General features: G+C 39.1%; 1 protein-coding gene across 6 annotated transcripts in view; it reads right to left on the bottom strand.

Annotated features, from left to right (window-relative positions):
- Nucleotides 1-19,967, bottom strand: part of SULF1 (sulfatase 1) — a 160,869-nt gene that overhangs the window by 45,898 nt on the left and 95,004 nt on the right. For all 6 annotated transcript variants that reach the window (XM_054692200.1, XM_037505609.2, XM_037505616.2 and 3 more), the window contains 3 exons: nt 17,867-18,106; nt 8,669-8,820; nt 6,211-6,380 (listed from right to left, as the gene is read on the bottom strand). In XM_054692200.1, the coding sequence (XP_054548175.1) occupies nt 6,211-6,380; nt 8,669-8,820; nt 17,867-18,106 (562 nt within the window). The remainder of the gene's footprint in view (nt 1-6,210; nt 6,381-8,668; nt 8,821-17,866; nt 18,107-19,967) is intronic.

Below are 19,967 nucleotides of genomic sequence, written 5' to 3' on the forward strand. Positions count from 1 at the left end.
GATAACATTGGAACACATGCAAATAATACCAAAATGATCTTGATTATAGATGTGTCATAAAAGAAATTTAAAGAGTCTTGTAATGTTGCTGTAAATTCCAATTAGACTCCTGCCAATAGATGTATAGGGATAGCTTTTACTATTAATTGTGACTATAATGGATATCAAGCAAGCCTGGTTTAGAAAATCACCTGGGCCCAAGAGATTCAAGTTTTGGATCTAGGTGTGTTCTTATCTATATATGTGATCTGGGCATATGTCATTTGGTTCTTTAGGAAAAAAATTGGAGGCCTTTATTTTTTAATCTAGAAATCTATGGAATTAGACTGTATAAAAATATATCTTAAATCCATGAAGCCTATTTAAATAGTTTGAGACTGTTTAGAAATGTCTTCATGTTAGCTAAGTTGGTGGGATTAACATGTTTCTTTACTTTCTAAACAAACATGTCTCATGCAGCGACTACAAAGGGAGCCACGCTCACCAGTCATGGAGAGACAGAGATGAAACACTGTTCTGCTTTCAGGAAAGAGCTCCCTCCACAACTCCAGGGCACCACCCACACGGTATTTGGTGTGAATATGGTTCTCCTGAGTTGTGCATCTGAATTGTGCGTTTGCCTTCAGGCATCTGGGTAAACAGCCAGTGCAATAGAATGATCAGTAAAGACAGAAAGACAAAGTGGAGACACATACAGGGAGCAGCTAGTGCTGCCCAAATCAGACATTTTTATGGAGAATTTAAAGTTATCTCAGCTTCAAAAATATTTCCTTTTATATATTTGTTAAGTAAGGAATGAAGAACATGCAGGTTATTTTTAAGATATTTCTTTACAACTTTAGATAACAAAAGTGTTTCAAAAATTTTGCTCTGAAGCTTACACAGATAGTTTTTCCTTCGACATATTATGTTCATTCAAAATTCTACTTTCAGAATGATTCTTGCAAGTTAGTGGACATGGATTATTCTACCAACATTTTAGCTTTCACTTGAACCTGTGCATGTATGTGCACAGAGGGTCATATAGGCTTCCCTGGTGTGGTAAGAAAATACTGAAAACAGGAACTAAAAGTTTTTTGAAGATGATTGGAGGCATAATTGGTAGGTAAGTGGTAAGGGAGTCTCTAGTGTCCCATAAAGTCACTGGGTAGGCTAATAGAATCCTTTCCTCTCACAGCTTTGGTTCACAGGTGCACAGAATATCACATCACTGAGGCCAGGAGAGAGAAGTTCTATCAAAGTGAGAGTGAGGATATACAGCATTACCACGAGGAGACTGGATGGAGATAATTTGCCGAAAAGTACAGTAGGTTCTAGCAGTACTGAAAGGCATTATGATGAGGATTATTATGACAGAGGCCTCCTCACATGTCTTAGAGGTCATGAGTGGCTGAGCTACTGTCTGATACAGTATGTCCTGTCATGAATGCGTGGTAATCTGTTCTCATTCTTCTTTGGTAGGCATAACCTCTAGCCTCAGTTTGTAAAGCAACAAGCCAATATTGGTCTTGCTTCCTTCTTTTGTTCGGAACAGCAAACACTGTGGAAACACGATACATTCACTCCAGGCTGGGAGGGTCAGAGAGCTATAACCCAAGACCAGATGAAAGGCATCTGGATAATGCTTGACCACCAAGGAAGGAAGCCTAAAGGAAAGCGTTCACGTTACGTCCTGCTACCAGCTGAGAGTCTATGGCATCTAGCTCTGTTTTCATACGGCCTGCTAAATATTTCTGCAAAGTACTTAACTTCTTCCATCCCTTTGCTTTAATGTTTTGGCTAAGGAAGCCAGTCACTCAATAGCTCCCTGCACCATAATCGGTAGCTTGTTTTTAATTTGTCTCACTTCTTTTGTCTGCAGACTGAACTGTGAACCTGTGCAGTCACTCACACTGGTTCTCTTCAGTCCCTTCCTTCCACAGCAGCTGGGGAGCCCTTTACAACAAAGATGCCAGGAATTCAAGGCTAAGTTCTGTGGAAGACATAGCAGATCTTCACATTCTGGCTGCACCAAAGCCCAAGGCTTAGCAAGAAATAGAAGTTGAATCCCTCAACCAACCACATGAATTTTTATTTTTCTATGGCTAAAATTGTTTTCCAAACTGGCAGTTGCCTGTTTCATGCAGGCACCTGGAAAAGATAACACAGCCCAGATTGGTGCTTATCCTGTCCATGTTTTTAGAATGACCAGGTGTGAGAGGCTTGACACAATGTGGGTCTTAGCTTGTCAAGAGATTTGTCACGTCCCAATAGGCAGGTATCAACCTGTCATTTCTCTTGCTGCTTCCCCTAAACACTAAGTTGAACCAAATGAAATTGTACTTTTTGTAGGTCAAGAAAGGCCAATACTGCAGTTTTAGGATTCCTTTCAATAGAAAGAATTATAGAAAGAATTAGCATCTATGAATTGGCTTCTATGTCCTAGGCCCTATGTGGAGACTTTAGCTCTATCGCTTTTCTTAGTTTTCATTCACGACGTCATGTTAAGTTGCTAGTATTATCCCCATTTTACACATGAGACAATGGAGTTTCCAAGAGGTTAAAGAAATGACCCACAGTCTTAGTTAAGGAAAACTGGGATAGACTCTGAGGTGTAAACTTTTCACTCTGCATGCGTGTATATTTTGTTTTATATAGTCACTAGTAAGGCACAGGTGGTTCATTTGAACTACTAATAGAACCTACCTGCATGTGAAATATTATGTCACCTCGATACTGAATGACCTCCAGGGACTCTCTGCTTCTGATTATGAACAAATTCACCCAAACCCACCCAAATACTCAATATTCTGAAGGTTTCTCTTTCTACCTTTACTCCTATGGCTATTATTGCCCCACCTTCTTCAGTTCCTAAGTCACACCTTATGTTGTTTGACATGGTGACCACTTATTTGTGTCAAATTCTTTTTTGAAATCATCTACTCAATCTTAATCCAATCTCTGTGAAGCCTGCTTTGAATGGTCCATGAAGTTTTCCTGGTTCCCTCAAAGATATGAAAACATCTTTCTCTTTCCCATTGAACGCCTGCTCTAGAACTTACCACTTTTGATCCTATTGGTGATGTGGCTATTTGGACACTGCCCATACACCCCTCAATCTGAGGTTCAGGACAAACTTATTCTGTAAACGATCCTCATGGTAAATACTTTAGGAGAGGCAGGTCATTCAGAATCTAACAAAACAACTCAATTCTGCTGTTAGAGTGTAAAGGCAATCATAGGCAAGACCTAAGTGAACTAATATAGCTGTGTGTTTCAATAAAACCTTGTTAATAAAAACTGGTGGCAAGTTGGATTTGGCCCTGTGTGCTAACCCTTTGCTAGTTTATTAGTTCTTGGATGTTAGTAACTGTCTTCCTCATGTTTATATCCCTGCCATCCTGTCATCACAGACAGCATTCAAATACACTTAGCAATAATTAGAATTTTTAATTGCCAAAATCACAGATTTAAAAAAAAAATTGTTAGTCTTGATGCTTTAAGAGCTCTTCAGGTCCCTTTCCTCGTGGATTGTTGTCTGTAGTTGCCACTAAGCCGTCAGATCCTCGTGACCTCCGGCTGCTTTTCCTGTAGGCTCAGGACCTTGCATTAAAGTGTCAAAAGCAGCTGACTTCTAGGGAGGAATACAACACCATCTTTTATAAATTGCACCTCCTCAAATTTGTGAAAATACCAGCAAACTTCACAGTGGTAAAAAGTCCACCTTTGGTTGGGATTCTGCTAATGCCACAAAGGCAGCTGCACAAAATGATTTCTGATTTAAAAGTAAAGGGAAAAATGCATCCCCAGGTGTGGCAGCAGCCCACAAAGACCCTTTTCTTTTATTGAATTAGCTGGTTCCTACACTCATCAATGACCAGTAATAGCGAATTACTCATCACTCACGGGCTTCATTCAAGAGTTCAGGTGCCCGTCTTAAAAAAAAAAATGAAATTAAAAAAAAGAAATATCAACATGGATGGAGCTAGAAGGGATTATGCTCAGTGAAATAAGCCAGAAGAAAAAAAAAATACTGGATGGTTTCACTTATAGGAGGAATGTGGGGGAACCAAATAAGGGATCAGGAAAAATAAACAATAAAAAAATAACAATAACAGACAACTATAAATCAGAGACATTCTGAAGGGGAGGAGGAGGGAAAGGAATCAAAACAGGGGAGGGAAGAGCACGAGGGACTATGGTGATGGTGCACAGGTGAATTGGTGGTAGGAATTTTGTAGGGACTACACCTGAGAGGAGAAAGCAAATATTGTTAAAAAATGAACAATGAAAGCCTCCCCTGGTGGCGCAGGCAATTGAGCGCAGCACTGTGAAGCTGTCCGCAGCACTCTACAGTGCAGGTTTGATCCCCGCAGGCCATGGAGATACCCACATGGCACAGCAGACCCCCCCTGTCTTGCCCGCTGTTCCCCTCAGCAGTGTATTTCATCAGTCTGCCTGTTTTGTTCCCCACTCTGTCTCTAGTGAATCCTCTCACCCTCCCGCACATCTGGCCTGTACCCTGGTTCTTGTATAAATAAGTCAATTTTTTTTAAAGATTTATTTATTTATACAAGCACTGGGTACAGTCAGAAGCGCGGGAGGGCGAGAGAACTCACCAGGGAAAGAATGGAGAGCAGAACAGGCAGACCGACGAAGCACACTGCTGAGGGGAGCAGCGGACGCTGCAGGAGAGGTCTGCGCGCCACGTGGGACCCTCACCCGGTGGCTGGGGATACAACCGGCACTGCAGAGGCTGCGGGCAGCTTCGGAACCGAGAGCTCAATCGCTGTGCCACTGGGGAGGCCCCAATAAATAAAAATCTTTAAAAAAAATGTAAAATATATATGAATAAAGAAATTATAAAAATAAAGAAATATTATTACAGGCTAAAAAAAAAAGTTCAGGTACATGGTTCTCTGTAGAGCAGGCTTCAGATGTTGGGCTACCTACCCACAGGGTTGATTCCAAAACACAACAGCTTACACGACTACCTTCTCCAGCGCTGAGAATGACATTTTATGCATTATTACACTTCCACCCCCCATCCTTAGTAGGTTATCCACACTCCTTTCATATTTATTGCTAGTTCTGTCTTCAGTCAGCTCTGACCTTCTCCCTTCTTTCTAAATCACTTGCTATGAAAGAGATGATCTAAATACTACTGACCAGGAGCCATCAGACTATTAGTTATAATAAGATGCAAAATAAAAATGTAAAGAAAGAATTCTCTAGGGATATGTAATGAGTAGCAATTAGAAAGTTTTCAGCAGTTACTATTCTGTTTTCATAAGGAAGTACGTTTAATCTATGTTCTTTCTATCTGGGATCATGACTAGAAAATTGGTATAGATGAAAATGGAGTTATTTAAGCTCATAAAGATTAAAAACCAATTTTGGAGGTTTAGTGATGAAGGAAACAGATATCAATTCCCTCCTTCCTACTTCTCTGACCGCTGAATTTACAGCAGACACAGAGCCAACTGCTTTGTGTGGAAGATTGCAGGTTATTGCAGCGGATGGGAAGAAAGTGTGTTGACAGTAAAAAAAACTTGAAATCATATTCTTTGCTGCCAAAGTATCCAGACTTTTCCACCCTTGCTAGTGAGTATTGTGAGGCATGATATAGCTCTCGTCTGATCTCCTCTCCCCATGTCTCTCCACCCTCTCCCTCACCAAGGCTCCTGAATCTCAAACAGAAACATCAGGTTATTTTAAAGCCATGACCTGAGAAGGCCTCTCGCGTAAGCGCACTCAAGCCACTTTCTGCAGCAATACTAATAGTGCATCTGCAAAGAAGCCCCTAGAGTATATTCGCCTGGAAAATGAATCCATGTTTCCATAACCAGACCAGGGATCAGGCTTCGCCACTCTTTTGCTAGGAAAGCATACCATTTGATCACCGTCATTGTTAGATCACACTCATGAATATTATTTAGGATGATTGAAGGAAACTCTGGAGAAAGATTGTCCCCTCTCACCCTGTGTGCCTCTTTTCCTTTCCATTGAGCTACTTACAAGTGTTAGAAATGTGATTTCTTATTCAACATCTAGATGAGCCCCTTTATTTAGGTCCCTTTGCCTCACTGTTCTGTGGTCTCACAGTGGACTCCCTTGTTCTGCCTTGAGGATGTGCAGTGTGGAAGGCAACGGGGAGACATGGAGGAGCAGAGCAGGGATCAAAAGAAAGGTCAGTGTTAAGCAGGTCCCAGAGCTGCTGTGGCTACTCACATGTGTTGGGAAGCATTGGGATACAGTTTTGAAAACTGTGGGGCGGAGTCCTCGGGGCCGTGGGGCGCAGCGTGGCTGATCACCATCATAATGGGCCTATGGGGATACATTCTCTTAGACATTTTGAAGTAATTAATGCTCTCGTTAGTGATTAAGTCTGTGAAGTAGTCCTGAAACATATATTTGACACAAAACAAAAATTACAAAAGGTGACATTCATCAGATCACATTTGCATACTGCTTTCCTCAGAAGCAACTCAGTGAATCACATGCTAAGGTCTAAAACAAAAAGAAAAACTGTACTTCCCAAGACAGCAAAACATCTTCCATAATAGAAAAATATCAGTTGCCAGTTACTTTCTAGGGTTGGTAACATGCAAAAAAAATTATTTAAAGTTATGCACAACTTAGCAATTAGGAAAGAAAAAAGTCAAGCCCTGTTTGCTCAAGATAATCATCAGATCTGGCAATCCATGAAACACCGGATACATATTTCAATCTCAGGTTTCGTTGATGTAATTCGTTGACAAAAATTTTAATTACTTCAAGGGCAGGAAACACCCACACCCACAAGATATTCACAGTTGTAGAACACACACACACACACACTGCATAAACAAAAGATTTTTCTTTAAATTGAAAATTCACCATTGGGATTTACAAAATAATCACTAATCAAAGCTCTGGCCAAAATCTGGATGCAGAGGGAAACCTACGACATTTTTATCAATTAATTTACTTGAATCACTAAATATGGGGAGCAGTCGATTTCCTGCAAATTATACTCTGTTAATTGCACAACTAAAATGATACAGCTGTTGGGATCAGAGCCCGACTTGTTAATAGAATGACTTAACCAGCAGTCTGGGGGGGCTGATACAAGTCTATAAAGGGAGGAAGGAATTGGAATGAAAAGGAAAGAAATGATGAAAACTTAAATTAAACCACCTGCACCTTCTTAGTATTTATCATTGGCCTGGAGCTCCAGGATAAACTTTATTCTGTGCCCTGGCTGTGTTCACAGTGTCAGAGGCTTCCAGGCTTGACTAATCACATATAGATTCAAGGACCTGAACAGCTGCAAAAGCATTGCCAAAGGGACAAAATCTGTGTCACAAGTCATTGTCAAGACAAGTACACAGACTATCACCTTCTTCCAAGGGAGTGTCTGTTTCATTCCTTTCCTCACTAAAAAAAGATATATATTCTTTTCAGACACAGTTGTCTTTGACACTTAATCAGCTGTGATAATGTGCAAGTTACGCTGATTTAGTCTTTGGAGGGACTCTTGATTACTTTGCTCTCTTTAGGACAACAGGGAAAGAAAGGTTAATAGCTTGAACAAGGAGCATGAAAAGCATCCCCACAGATAAAAAATGATAGCAACGACAATTAGTGCACTTTGTGGGAAGATGCTTAGATCTGTCTCCGAGGTCCCCACCAGCTCTCAACTTTGATGAGTCTGGAAACCTATTAGCAACATTTGTGAATGTATTTGCATTCACTGTTTTCTGAAGGCTATGAAAAAGTGAGCCTTACTCCTTATTTTCTACCAATCCCCTTAGTCAGGCATAAAGGCATAAAGTCAGGCATAAAGGCAGCAATGTGCCAAAATTAAACCAGCTTCCTTCTTTTTGATTTCTACTAATGGCTCTTTTTAGTGATATATTGTATGTAGAGCAAATCTTCACCTTCTTTTAGATATAGGAGAAAGAGACGAGTATGGTTAAGAAGGGAATAGGACATTTTAGGCCAATTTTCACACTAAATTCAAAGATATTTTCCCCATTCACGCTGATGATCTGAAAACTCTTTTAAAGTTGGCAACCATACAACATTGTGAAATAAATCTAAGATTCATTTGTTAAAGAACCATGGGGAGTGTTGATTTCAATTTCTATGAAACTATTTTGGAAATATTAGGATCGATAGCCTTAATGGATTTTGTGGGCTCCAGCTGCCAAGGTAGTGTCCTTATCACCTAGCTAAGTTTGGTCAGACAGAAGTGAAAGCAAGGAATGTGGTTTGCCAACCTTTGATCATTGCACACATCTGCAATTCTTAAACTAAATCTGAGCCACAGATAAAATACACTTCAACCCAGTGAAAAGCAAAACAGTGCAAGATGAACATATGATTATGTGAACAAGTCTCTAGAGTTGGGATGGGAACCAAAAAATCATCACAAAACAGAGTGGAAGCACCTATGATGATCTTGATGATGCTTTCATCAAAAGCTGATTGCTTCTCATCCTAATAAGGGGGAAAAAATCACTATATCACGTCAGTGTTCCTTGAGAGTCATTCTTGCCTGGAGCTTAAAATTACCTTAAAATTTTCATTTTAACATTGTCAGAACATAGAAAGCCAATCTTGTGAATAGGTTAACTCACTGAAAATGACTTTTCCCCATTATGCACAAGTAAATTGATGCAGTATAAAAGTGCCTGGAAATTACCTTTGCATAATCAAATCCATGCTTTTCTTTGATGCCATTGCGACAAACAGTGTAATTATAGAAACGAGAATTCTTGATTAATCCAAGCCATTCTCGCCACCCAGGAGGGATGTAGCTGCCATTATATTCATTGAGGTATTTTCCAAAAAAGGCTACAATGGAAAAAAAGGCATATTTTTTTGTATGAAATGACTAATCATAAATAAACTCATTAGCATGAAATTATCAATTGCAAAAGACAGTAGAACAAAAGTTAACCAAGGTAAGAGTAAATGCCAAAATAATATTCATGTAATACTTTAATCATTTGACAAAGTGGCGCACACACACACGCACACTTTCTTCTTTCCAAATAAAAGTAGAACCAAGTACATGAACTACGGTTCAATAAAATCACCATAATTGTGGTATCTGGGTGCACCTGTTTCTTGTGTTTCTACTGAGGCAAAAGTAGAATGAACCCTTTTGTCAGGTAGATGTGACAAATAGAGAAGATGCCAGTGTGAAATCTGAAATGCTACCAATGAGCAAATATTGGACAACTACAGATTCAATCTTTGTGTTAAAATAAGATTTATAACTTATCATGAAAAATACTATTGAAAAACTGGTCTTTGTTTTTGCATATCCAGAGAGTATGACTTTCCTAAGCCAAGGATGCTTGGTCAACTCCATTTTCATGAGTTGTGGTTAGGTTTTATTTATTATTATTTTTTTTGTTATCTGTATTTTTTGTTATTGGTATTTATGTTACATATATTTCACTGTGTGTCTAATTATTGACAATAAAAATTCTGGCAATATAGAGTTACTACACTGATGACTAATGTTTTATAGAATTATAGTATAACACACTATAGGCACCATAAAGCCTCCACTGCTCATTGGACTGGCCACTGGAAGGACTTCACATTTGCAACTTTGTCATGTCCCATCCTAAAAGGGTGACTATACAGAAAGGCTTACTGATCATTTTGGAAGAAGAAAATGAATTTGGTCCTGTGCCAAAGATGACCACAGAAGAAGGACAAAGAAGAGAGTGAGGCAGGATGGGATTTTTAGGAACAAAGTGGGTTAGATTGTGAAATCCAAAACTCTGAATATCAGGAGGGTAGCCATTAATGTATTTTTTTACATGCTTTTGAGAGAGAATGACTGCTAATTGTAGTTACACTAGGAAAATGGGTATAAACAAGTATTATTCTGGGTAAACATAGATTTTGACCAAAAATATCACGTACAAAAGATTAGAGAAAATTTTATTTTACATAAGTATGTAGGGGTGGTATGTGTATGTGAATTTGCATATTATACCCATATGCACACTGTACATGCATCAAAGTTTTCATTTTTCTGATACTTATTTTTCTGATTTTTAAAAAGCTGTCATCCTTTTTAGGATGAAGCCCTGTCCTCTGGCCAGGCAGATATTTTCCATGTCAAAATCACTTCCCTGCTTCATTAAGCAGGTTTTCGAGATGCCTCCACTTATATACCTGAAGAAAGTTAGTTCCTTGATGTAACTAATTGGAATGTTGAAATCTGATCCTAAAATTAAGGTACTTTGTTGATATTGCTCTTAAAGCACACCTTTCTGAATCTTAAATTCTTAATTGTATATTATTTCTGTGTCTTTATACAATAGCTAATTTGGTTGCTTTCATCTGTGATGTATAGCTACCAGTAGAAAAGCTCCACCTGGAAGTTTTACTTGCTCTTGAATATAATCATCCAAAATGAAATTATTTTTTCCTTTCCAAATTTATTTCTCTCAGATATTCTGTCATTCTCTGAGTGGAACAATTACCCTGATGGTTAACCAGAATGGCAACACCCAGCTTTCCCTTTTCCACCTGCTCCACTGCTCCCTTTCCTGAGCAGTCACTTCGGCTGCCTGGGTCCTACATCACTCTCTGTCCTGGCCTCTGTCTGTGGTGACTTGACACCCTTCATGCAGGCTCAGTCTCCTGACTGACTTCCCAAGCCAGCCGCCAGGGCCTGTCCACTCTCACTGCCACCTTCCTGAAATCCAGGTCCAGTCATATCACCCTCTTCTCTCAAACTTGGATGAACCCTCCTTACCTGCAGAATCAAATTTAATTGCCATTCAAGGCAAAATCTGGGTCTGGAAAAATCCTTTTCTTTCCAACGCCATCTCACACATCTCTGCTAACTGCCCACCTCTGCAGCTGAGTTTCCTCCTTTGCTGTGGTTTCCACCTCTCTACACTTGCTCGTGCTATTCTCTGAATTTCCTGCTCTATGTATTAAGGTCAGAGCCATTTTATTCCCAGTCTTTGCCCCGATCCCATGGCACTTTATTTCTGTGACTCCTTTTTATCTGTGGACTTATCATATTCCTCTATAAGCCTAATGTCCCTTACACTGCAGGCTTTCGGAGAGCAAACACTGCCTTTGCCTCATTTCTGCACCCACCCCATCCTTGCACACGGTACAGGGGATCCGTGACTTTTGTTTCTTACATTGGTGTTTATAGGTTCCCACGTATTCTGGGGAGTCTGCATGATCTTGACTTGTTCAATTTTGTGTTCTCACTAGAATTGCAATTTTTGAAGTGATCTGGCCTAAATATTTTCATAGACTAAAGCTTCAGAGCTGCCAAAGCTTTTCTAGTTAGGTTTATTTTCTTCAAAGTGTTGACTCAAGTCTGAGAAGCAAGTCAGTGTTTGCTTATCAAATGAATGTTTATATGTTGAATCTGCAAATCAATCAAGCGGTCAGTTGCCATAGGTTCACTGCTTGAGGATCCTGCCAGGGATCGATGGGTGCAGAACAAAGTGTCAGAAGGGCTCACATTAGCTATGACTCAGGATACCCCCACCCATGCTTACTACATGTGGCAGGAATTCTCCTAATGAGGGGTTCTTGTCTTCAGAGACTAACCACCTTTCACATAGAACCACAAGATGAATTTTTCTTTCTGACGAAACACTGTGTGACGTGTAGTCACAGGCAGCAAACCAAGGCCACACCCCAACGACTTACTTCAGAAGGAGCTGCTTCCAGGAACCTACCACTTAATAACCTCGGGCAGCTCTTTCCTCTGGCTTGCTCCTTGTCCCCAGGGCTCTATTCTACTTTCCTCTCCTTTCCTGTTTAAAGCAAAAGACCATAGTGATTTGGAATATAAACCTTGGGGGCTAAACTTTGGGGCCTGTCTGCCCAGGTTCAAGTTCTGATGGCTATTTACTAGCTATCTGTCCACAGACAAGTTACCTCATTGCTCTCCACTTCTAATTCTCCTTCTGTAAACCCATGAAGATGATATTGATAATAATAATATTGGGGGCCTCCCTGGTGGCGCAAGGGGTTGAGACGCAGCCTATGGGGCCTTCTGCAGCCTTTGCAGCATGAGTTCGATCACCGGGCCGGCCGGGAGCAACCCACGTGGCACAGAGGACCTCTCCTGTCTCGCCTGCTCTTCCCCTCAGCAGTGTACTTCAGTAGATCTGCCTGTTCTGCTCCCTACTCTGTCTCTGATGAATCCTCTCATCCCCCACACCTCTGACCTGTACCCCAGCTCTTGTATGCATAAGCAGATAAATCTTAAAAAATAATAATAACACTGGTAGGATTGTTGTGAGGGTAAAATGAAATGACACACATGCAAAGTGCTTTAAACAATAATAAGCACATAACAAGGACTTAGTGCTGCTACTGTTGATATCATCTTTACCATCACAATTATCAGTAACCTTTCAAGTCCATGTTCTGATTTTACATAATTTATCATTCTGTGGTGCCAGGGATTCTTGTACCAGCATTCTGCACTTGTGTATTTGAAAACATGTCTTGAGGGACTTCCCTGGTGGCCTAGGGGTTACGTCTCAGTGCTATTACCTCGACTGTCTGAGTTCCATCCCCACCCAGGGCGCTAACCCACATATGGAGCAGCATACCTCACCTGTCTTGCCTGCTGCTCCCCTCAGCAGTGTATTTCAGTAAATCCACCTGTTCTGCTCTCCACTCTGTCTCTGGTGAAGCCTCTCACCAGCCCCCACACCTCTGGCCTACACTCCAGCTCTTGCATGCATAAATAAATAAATCTCAGGGGAAAAAAGTCTTAACAAGTTACGTTATTTTTCTTCCCCAACCTGACTTTGTGGTAATAAATTCTTTCCCATTTGGCTTACATTATCCTGATTATTTTTAATTTTTTTCCCTGCCACTTTTAGTTTTATTTTTTGTTTTTTCCTCTCAGGGCAGCTATGCCAAGTCATCCCTGCCCTTCCCTCATTGTTTTACTGGATAGGTTATATTGTACTGTGTACTACCCATTGTTATGGCTATAGCCCTTTCCCCAAATCCTCCCCTTATTAACTATTCCTTCAAGTCTCTTAACAGTCCTTATTATTCGTTTCAGAACTCCCTTCATTTAGTGTATCTTTGTGTTAGTGGAGAGTAAAAAAATACACTTATTCCAGATGTGCCCTCACACTTGTTCCAAGAGAGATCAGTACCCACGTGTCACAAAGTGGCTCCTCAGCGTAGTCAGCTTCAAGTTACCCACCTTTCTTGTTGTGACGCTGAGACTCATTTGTAATCACTTCCTGGCCGCTTGCAACATTATGCTTCCTGGCAGCACTCTGCAATTGATTATCTGGGCTTCTAATTATTTCCCTCCAGATATATTAAATCTTTACCCCTTCCATTCATTTTCTTGACCATGTAACCATTATATTAAGTATAGTTTGAAGTTTTTCTATCCTTTGTCTTTGGCAATTCAACTCACTGCTACCTGGATAATCACTAATAAGATGCCATCTGTCAGTCTTTCGATATCATTTCCTACTTTGAAACACCATTAAACACTTCTCTTACCAGTTGTTCAAGGTGGTAGGGCTTGGGTGACAGGGAGAAACAGTAGAAGGACCTGATTATGATTGTTGACCCTAGGTCATGCTACTTCTGTCCAGGACTATGAGTTACATAATACTTAATGCTTGAATTATTGGAAATAAAGGTTTGTATTTTTAAGCCAGCAATAGTAACTATAAAAAACATTCCCAATACTATGAAGAGGTCAAATCTTATTTACTATAACAAATGTTATACTAATTGATAGATTTGGGTAGCAAGTTTTTTTAACCAATTTAAAATTGTGGTCTACTTTTATGTCGATTTATATATGTGAGTCTGGTTATCCCTACTTGATTATAAATTTATTGAAGATGGGGTCTTACTTTATATCTCTTTATATCTCAGTGTCTAGTGTAGTTCTAAGCATACTATGGTTCACTGAAATATACACTGTGGTATGCTATATCAAAAATCTGTAATATCCTAATTCATAAAAATAAGTAAATTAGCTTGTCTTACTTTAAATGAATTCTACATTGAAGAAAATCCATATTAGAGAATAAATAATTGTACTTGTCATAGGTAAGACGAATAAATTTTGCAATGTTAAAAGACATGAAAGTAGAAAATTGACTAAGTTGCCTAAATTGTATTGTTACAAAAGAATTATTTACAAAAAGATTTATTGCCAATCTCAATTAAATATTGCTCCTTTCACCACAATGATGAAGAATTAGCATGACTAAAACTTAATTCACATATTATTTTATGTATTAAGTATTATGATTATAATTTGAAAACTACAAAATGATCAATATATAATTTCAATGACTATAACAAAATTATAATATATTTGGATGGGAAAAAAGTCTTAGGCATCATTTGAGGCTAATCTCTGCATTATGTAGGTTGTAAAACTGGCCTATACAAGTTCTCAGTAAATTAAATTAAAGACAGAACAAGGACTTGACTACAGCTTTCTTCAGTTTTCTTTTCAACACTTGATGCTACCTTTCAAATGTGGATTCTATTTTTACTTAAAAACTTCTAGGCTATGCATTCATATTCATGCTTTCACTAGAGATTTAAACTAAAAATTTGGGAAGGGGGAAGATAAGCAGAATATTTATTTTTATGGTAGATAATCCAATAGCATTCCCACTTTACTTGTCAGAACATAAAATGCATTAGACATGTTACTATATTTCCCCTATTTTGAACACTTAGGCTGCTGGAGAGTCATATTTTCCATGAGTAAAGTTAGAAAAATGAGGCTCTAGCCAGTCCAAATATATGCCTCAGTTCTGAAAAAGAAAAATCATGTCATACAACGGTAAATATAATATTGGATCAATTCAATTTATGTAAGTCCATGTATTCTGGATGCCTCCCAAAATAAGCATCTTAGTAATTTTTCTTCTCTGAGTTGTTCATAAAACTGATCACTGTTTGTGCTTTCTTCTAGATAGATATTTAAATATAATATACATTTTAGCTTCCTTCATTTTTTTTTTCAGGTTTTAGCTAAATGTTCCAAATAATGTCTTCATTATGAGGAAAACTATAAAATCTTTATACATTGACTTCTTCCCCCACTAGTTTAGTGCCTCATTAATAATTATGTTGGTTTAATACCTACTTACCAATTCTGTTAATTTCCTAAGATGCTTGTTATCCTGGTGTGATAATTTGTATATTTTCAAATGAGTTTCTGCTCCTGGTTGGATCAATATACTGTCACAATGACATCTTCTTAGTTGTCTGAAACACTTCAGTATTTTCCCATCAAAGTTAAATTTAATTTATATTGATCTCTATCACTGTCATTTTTATATTCCAATTTTCATTTTTCTGATTTTCTAATGGACACATAAAAATTAATTTTTCTAAGTGCCTATCATCCTGTATCAATTCCTAACTATTTGGAAAAGTTCTATTTCCCTCAAAAGAATTCCTTTTACTTCATAGGAAATTCTATTGTTATCTATGAGTCTAGACACCTAGGGTTGATTCTAATTCTGAAGGTTGGTTTCAGAATTAGACTTATGTTTCCAGGAACAAATCTCTCTGAAGAAGACAGCTCCCTCTGGGTTACACGAATGCAGTGACCATTGTCATGGGAACGACTTATGGCTTTCATCCTAGACTTAACCCATAAGGTTAGGGTGTAATAGAAAGATCCCTGAAGGCCAAGGTCCTGGCACCTGCTCTTTCTATTAGAATATCACATGTGTCACTTCAGCAAGTCATCTTCATCTTCTTGTGGGTATTAGTTTGTCTATTTGATAATAAGGAAATTGATCTAAATAATCTCTGAATTAATTCAAGTTCTTATAATCCATTGGAGTGTGAGCACAGCCGAGGGCAGTTGAGAACAAGTAGCAGATGTACTGTGCTTCTTAGAAACAACTAATATGTTTTTGTCATGGTGACCCAGGGAGCTTTGAAATGAATGGTGTTTGCATTTTTGTTTTTGCCATTTGGAAGCTTACTTTTGAGTATGCAAACTTTCACTACAATTCCAAGGCCTGCAGATTGATATGTACGGCATGTAACCTTTGCTTAGTTTGAACTAGTACTACTTTTCATTTGCCAAGATCCTGATTGCATTGTATGCTTTTATATTTCATATGTCTGTAAGATAGTTTGGAATGGGGATCAGTAGAAACATACATAAAGAAAAAAGATAATGAAGAGGAAGGGAACTTGGGGTGAGATGTGTTAGATTCATTCTATTGCCAACTACCTTATAACCTTAGACAATTAATACCCCAAGTCTCCATTTCTTCACTGGTAACATGGTCAAATCCTTTTTTTCAAGGTTGCTGTAAGAATTAGTTGACACTACTTAGCTGAAATATCTCATACAGAGGAGTAAGCAACACAAGTTACCCCCACCTGCCCCAATCACCAAGCCAATCAACATATTCATCACTTCATGATTTTTGACATTTCCTTTGTAGTGAGAACACCAAACTCTAACCTCTTAGGCAATTTCAAGTACACAATACGATATTGCCAACTGTAGTCACAGTGATGTACACCATTTTTCCAGAACCTAATAATCTCTCTTTTACCCTTTCTGGATATAACCGTGATACAAACAAGCCAGCCTTAGTGGACTACCGAAGTCCTGGCAGGGTTCCTGTGTCACTACACACTATTTCCGAAAGTTCCTATCTTGCAAATTCTGTCTGCTCCCAGAGATCAAATTATAAGGGTGTTAGTTATTGAAAGGCACTGATTTCACGTGTTTCCCATGAGAAAAACAAAATTTGGTGCTTGAAATCAGGAACAATTTCTGGTTTTGCTTCTGTGCTAGTCACATAATTTTTGAAATCCCCACCTCAGCCATAAAGTAGAGCCAAGTATATTTGTTGTCTATGAACCCCACAGGGATGCTTGATGGATTTGCAAATTGCTTAAGGCTCTCAGATAAATGGAGCTATAAATTTAAATCACTTTTGTGAGAAAGCACACTCAAGATAAGGCACTCTGAATAACCTAATTTCTTTCCTTAACATCATTAAACTCCCTTGATTCATGGGAGGAGTTTCCTCAGTGTGTAGAGATCTTGAGATGCCTGTGAATGATGAAACTATCATATACACAATCAATATTTTTATCCATAAATAACAAGCAATAAATGTCCACAGGATGGTCTGCAAAGAAGCAAAGGCCACATATTTCTCAAGTCTAATGGAATGATTAATTTCATTTTTGAAAGAGACTAGAAAGAATACATTTATCTGAAAACATTTTTTTAAAAATTTCAGAATAGAGAATATGTAAACCTCAAAATCATTTCTAACACGCTTTAGTAATGATGTTTTTAATTCTTATGAGATAGTACACATCATTTTATTCATTCAGCTATTCATTAATTCCATAAATAATGTTGATAATTTGTTATGTCCCAGACCCTGAGGTAGGTGTTAGGGAATTTGAATCCCCCCCACCCCCGCCCCATGATTTCTCATTGAACAATTAGTAGGAACTTACCAACATTAAAGACAACCTTCCTCAAGATGTGCCATGATCCCTAGAGATTGGGAGGCTAGGTAAATGGGTAAATGGGACAAAACTTACCTATTGCAGGCTGTCTTAAAAAATTCCAGTTGCTGGGTGTTCTGGGGGGTACAACATTCATAATGTGTTCACTGAGAGTCATATGATTTTTCTTTAAGGATATCTCAATGGTATGTTCTTCAGACTAATAAGTAAGGGCTGGGGAGGATACTACCAGGAGACAAAAGCCTAGACAACTTCCATTTAGGGTTTTTTTGGAAGTTCAGTTATTTCTACACACAATGCATCTTCCTGTGTCTGGGATGCATTACCAGAGGTCTATGGGTCAGAAAGTTCATCCCTTCCTTACCTGTTCTGTAGCCGGTGTTGTTAAGGTACACAGCAAATGTTCGAGGTTCGTGCATCGCCTGCCATGAGGGAGAAGAGCAGTTTTCGTTGTTGGTGTAGACATTGTGGTTGTGCACGTACTTTCCGGTGAGCATGGAGGACCGGGAGGGGCAGCACATGGGTGTGGTCACAAAGGCGTTGGTGAAGGTGGCCCCCCCATGTTCCATAATCTTTCTTGTTTTGTTCATGACTTGCAGGGACCCTGAAAGGCACAGTTCCAGGGCTGTTTAGTGGAGTGCACCACATGCACAGCCATTTATGTCGTGTCACTCAATGACTCTGTGCTCCTGATTTATTAATTTCCCTCACTTGGCTAAAAGGAGTCTATAATTTGACCAGCTCTCATTTCCAGAACAAAATTAAACATTTGGAATCCTACCCCTCTCAAGGATTTTGCAGAATAATAAACACATTTCAGCCTCTCCCATCCTTAATCACCAAGAGAAAATGCAGACTAATCTGATAATTAAAGCTAGAATTTTAGATATGGAGCAGATTCAAAGGCCAGCAACCCTTTGAAGATTACCAGAGAACAATAGCCTATTACACAGAGCATCAAACCCCCAGCCCACCACATATGCACTGAGCTATGACATTGCAGAGATTACTAGAGATAACATTTTAATCATTTGAAATAAGTAATATGTGAAAGTCCCTCCAAAATGAATGTATTTAATTTAAAAAAAAGATCTTTAATGGAACTTGTTATCCTTTTGTGAACTCACCAAATATCTTACAATTTTTTGACTAGGATAGCACAAGTAGTTTATATTTTGACCTGTTTCCATGTAATTTTTAAAGATAGATGGGCCTCCCTGGTGGCGCAGGGATGAAAGACACCGTGCTAGGACTCCCTGGTGGCACATTGGGTTAAGACACAACCTATGAAACTATCCGCAGCCTCTGCAGCATGAGTTTGATCCCCAGCCAGGGAGAAACCCACATGGTGCAGCAGACCTCTCCTGACTCGCCACTGCTCCCCTCAGCAGTGTGTTTTAGTTGATCCACCTGTTCTGTTTCCCACTCTGTCTCTGGTGAATTCTCTCTCCCCCCCCACAACTCTGGCCTATACTTCAGTTCTTGTATGCATAAATAAATCAATCTTTAAAAAAAGAAGACACCGTGCTATCAAGCTATTGCCAGACTTTGTGGCACGAGTTAGATCCCCAGCAAGGGAACTACCCACATGGCGCAGCAGACCTTACTCGCCTGCTACACCCACCAGCAGTGTATTTCAGTAGATCTGCTTGTTCTGCTCCCCACTCTGTCTCTGGTGAATCCTCTCACCCCCCACACCTCTGGCCTATGCCCTAGTTCTATTATGCATAAAAAAATCTTTTTTTTTTTTTAAAAATGATAGGTTATTTGTGAACAAGTTATGATTCTATTGTACTTGAAAGTAGTTGAATAGTCAAAAATTCCATTTTAACTGTAAAGGATAAAATTGTAACCTAAAATTGCTGAGGAAGAAAAAAAATTCTATTTCGATTACTCTAGCCAGCCAAACACTGCAGCTGAAACACATCCAAACATTGCAGAAAAAAGCAAAGGCCAGCATTCAATGGTCTTTTCAGGACTTGTCAAGAAATGCACTACAGAGTACCATAGCCAAGCCCATTGCATTTGAATCCTGGAGCCTCAGATTTCCAACAGGTTCCACTTCTTCCAAAGAAAGGGAGAAAGTCTATGTAGTTTTCCAGCAAGGAAGGAAATCGTAATGCAAACCAGACAAGCATTCAGAACATCAGAGAAGTGTGCAACAGTCCAAATAGCTACAGTTAACTTGATTTTTTCATACACTAGCTTTTAGCACTTCCATGAAACACATGACTACAGGAGGCAGGTTTCGGATTGGGTCTCATTAGAATGCTCTAAAATATGCTCCAGTTAGGAAGATGCCTGAGGGCTTTTTCTCCTTTGGTGTCTTCAGGGGACCAAGCCACCTTTTTGTCACCAGGGAATAACATGCAGTGAGTGCCCACTTCATGCTGAACATTTTATCAGCCTCAGCACTCTCGGCTAATCCCACATATATAACTATCCCCCAAAGTGGAAAATTCTTT

The sequence above is a fragment of the Talpa occidentalis genome, unplaced genomic scaffold (assembly GCF_014898055.3).
Source record: "Talpa occidentalis isolate TD23 unplaced genomic scaffold, MPIMG_talOcc4v2.1, whole genome shotgun sequence".
Classification (NCBI taxonomy): Eukaryota; Metazoa; Chordata; class Mammalia; order Eulipotyphla; family Talpidae; genus Talpa; species Talpa occidentalis.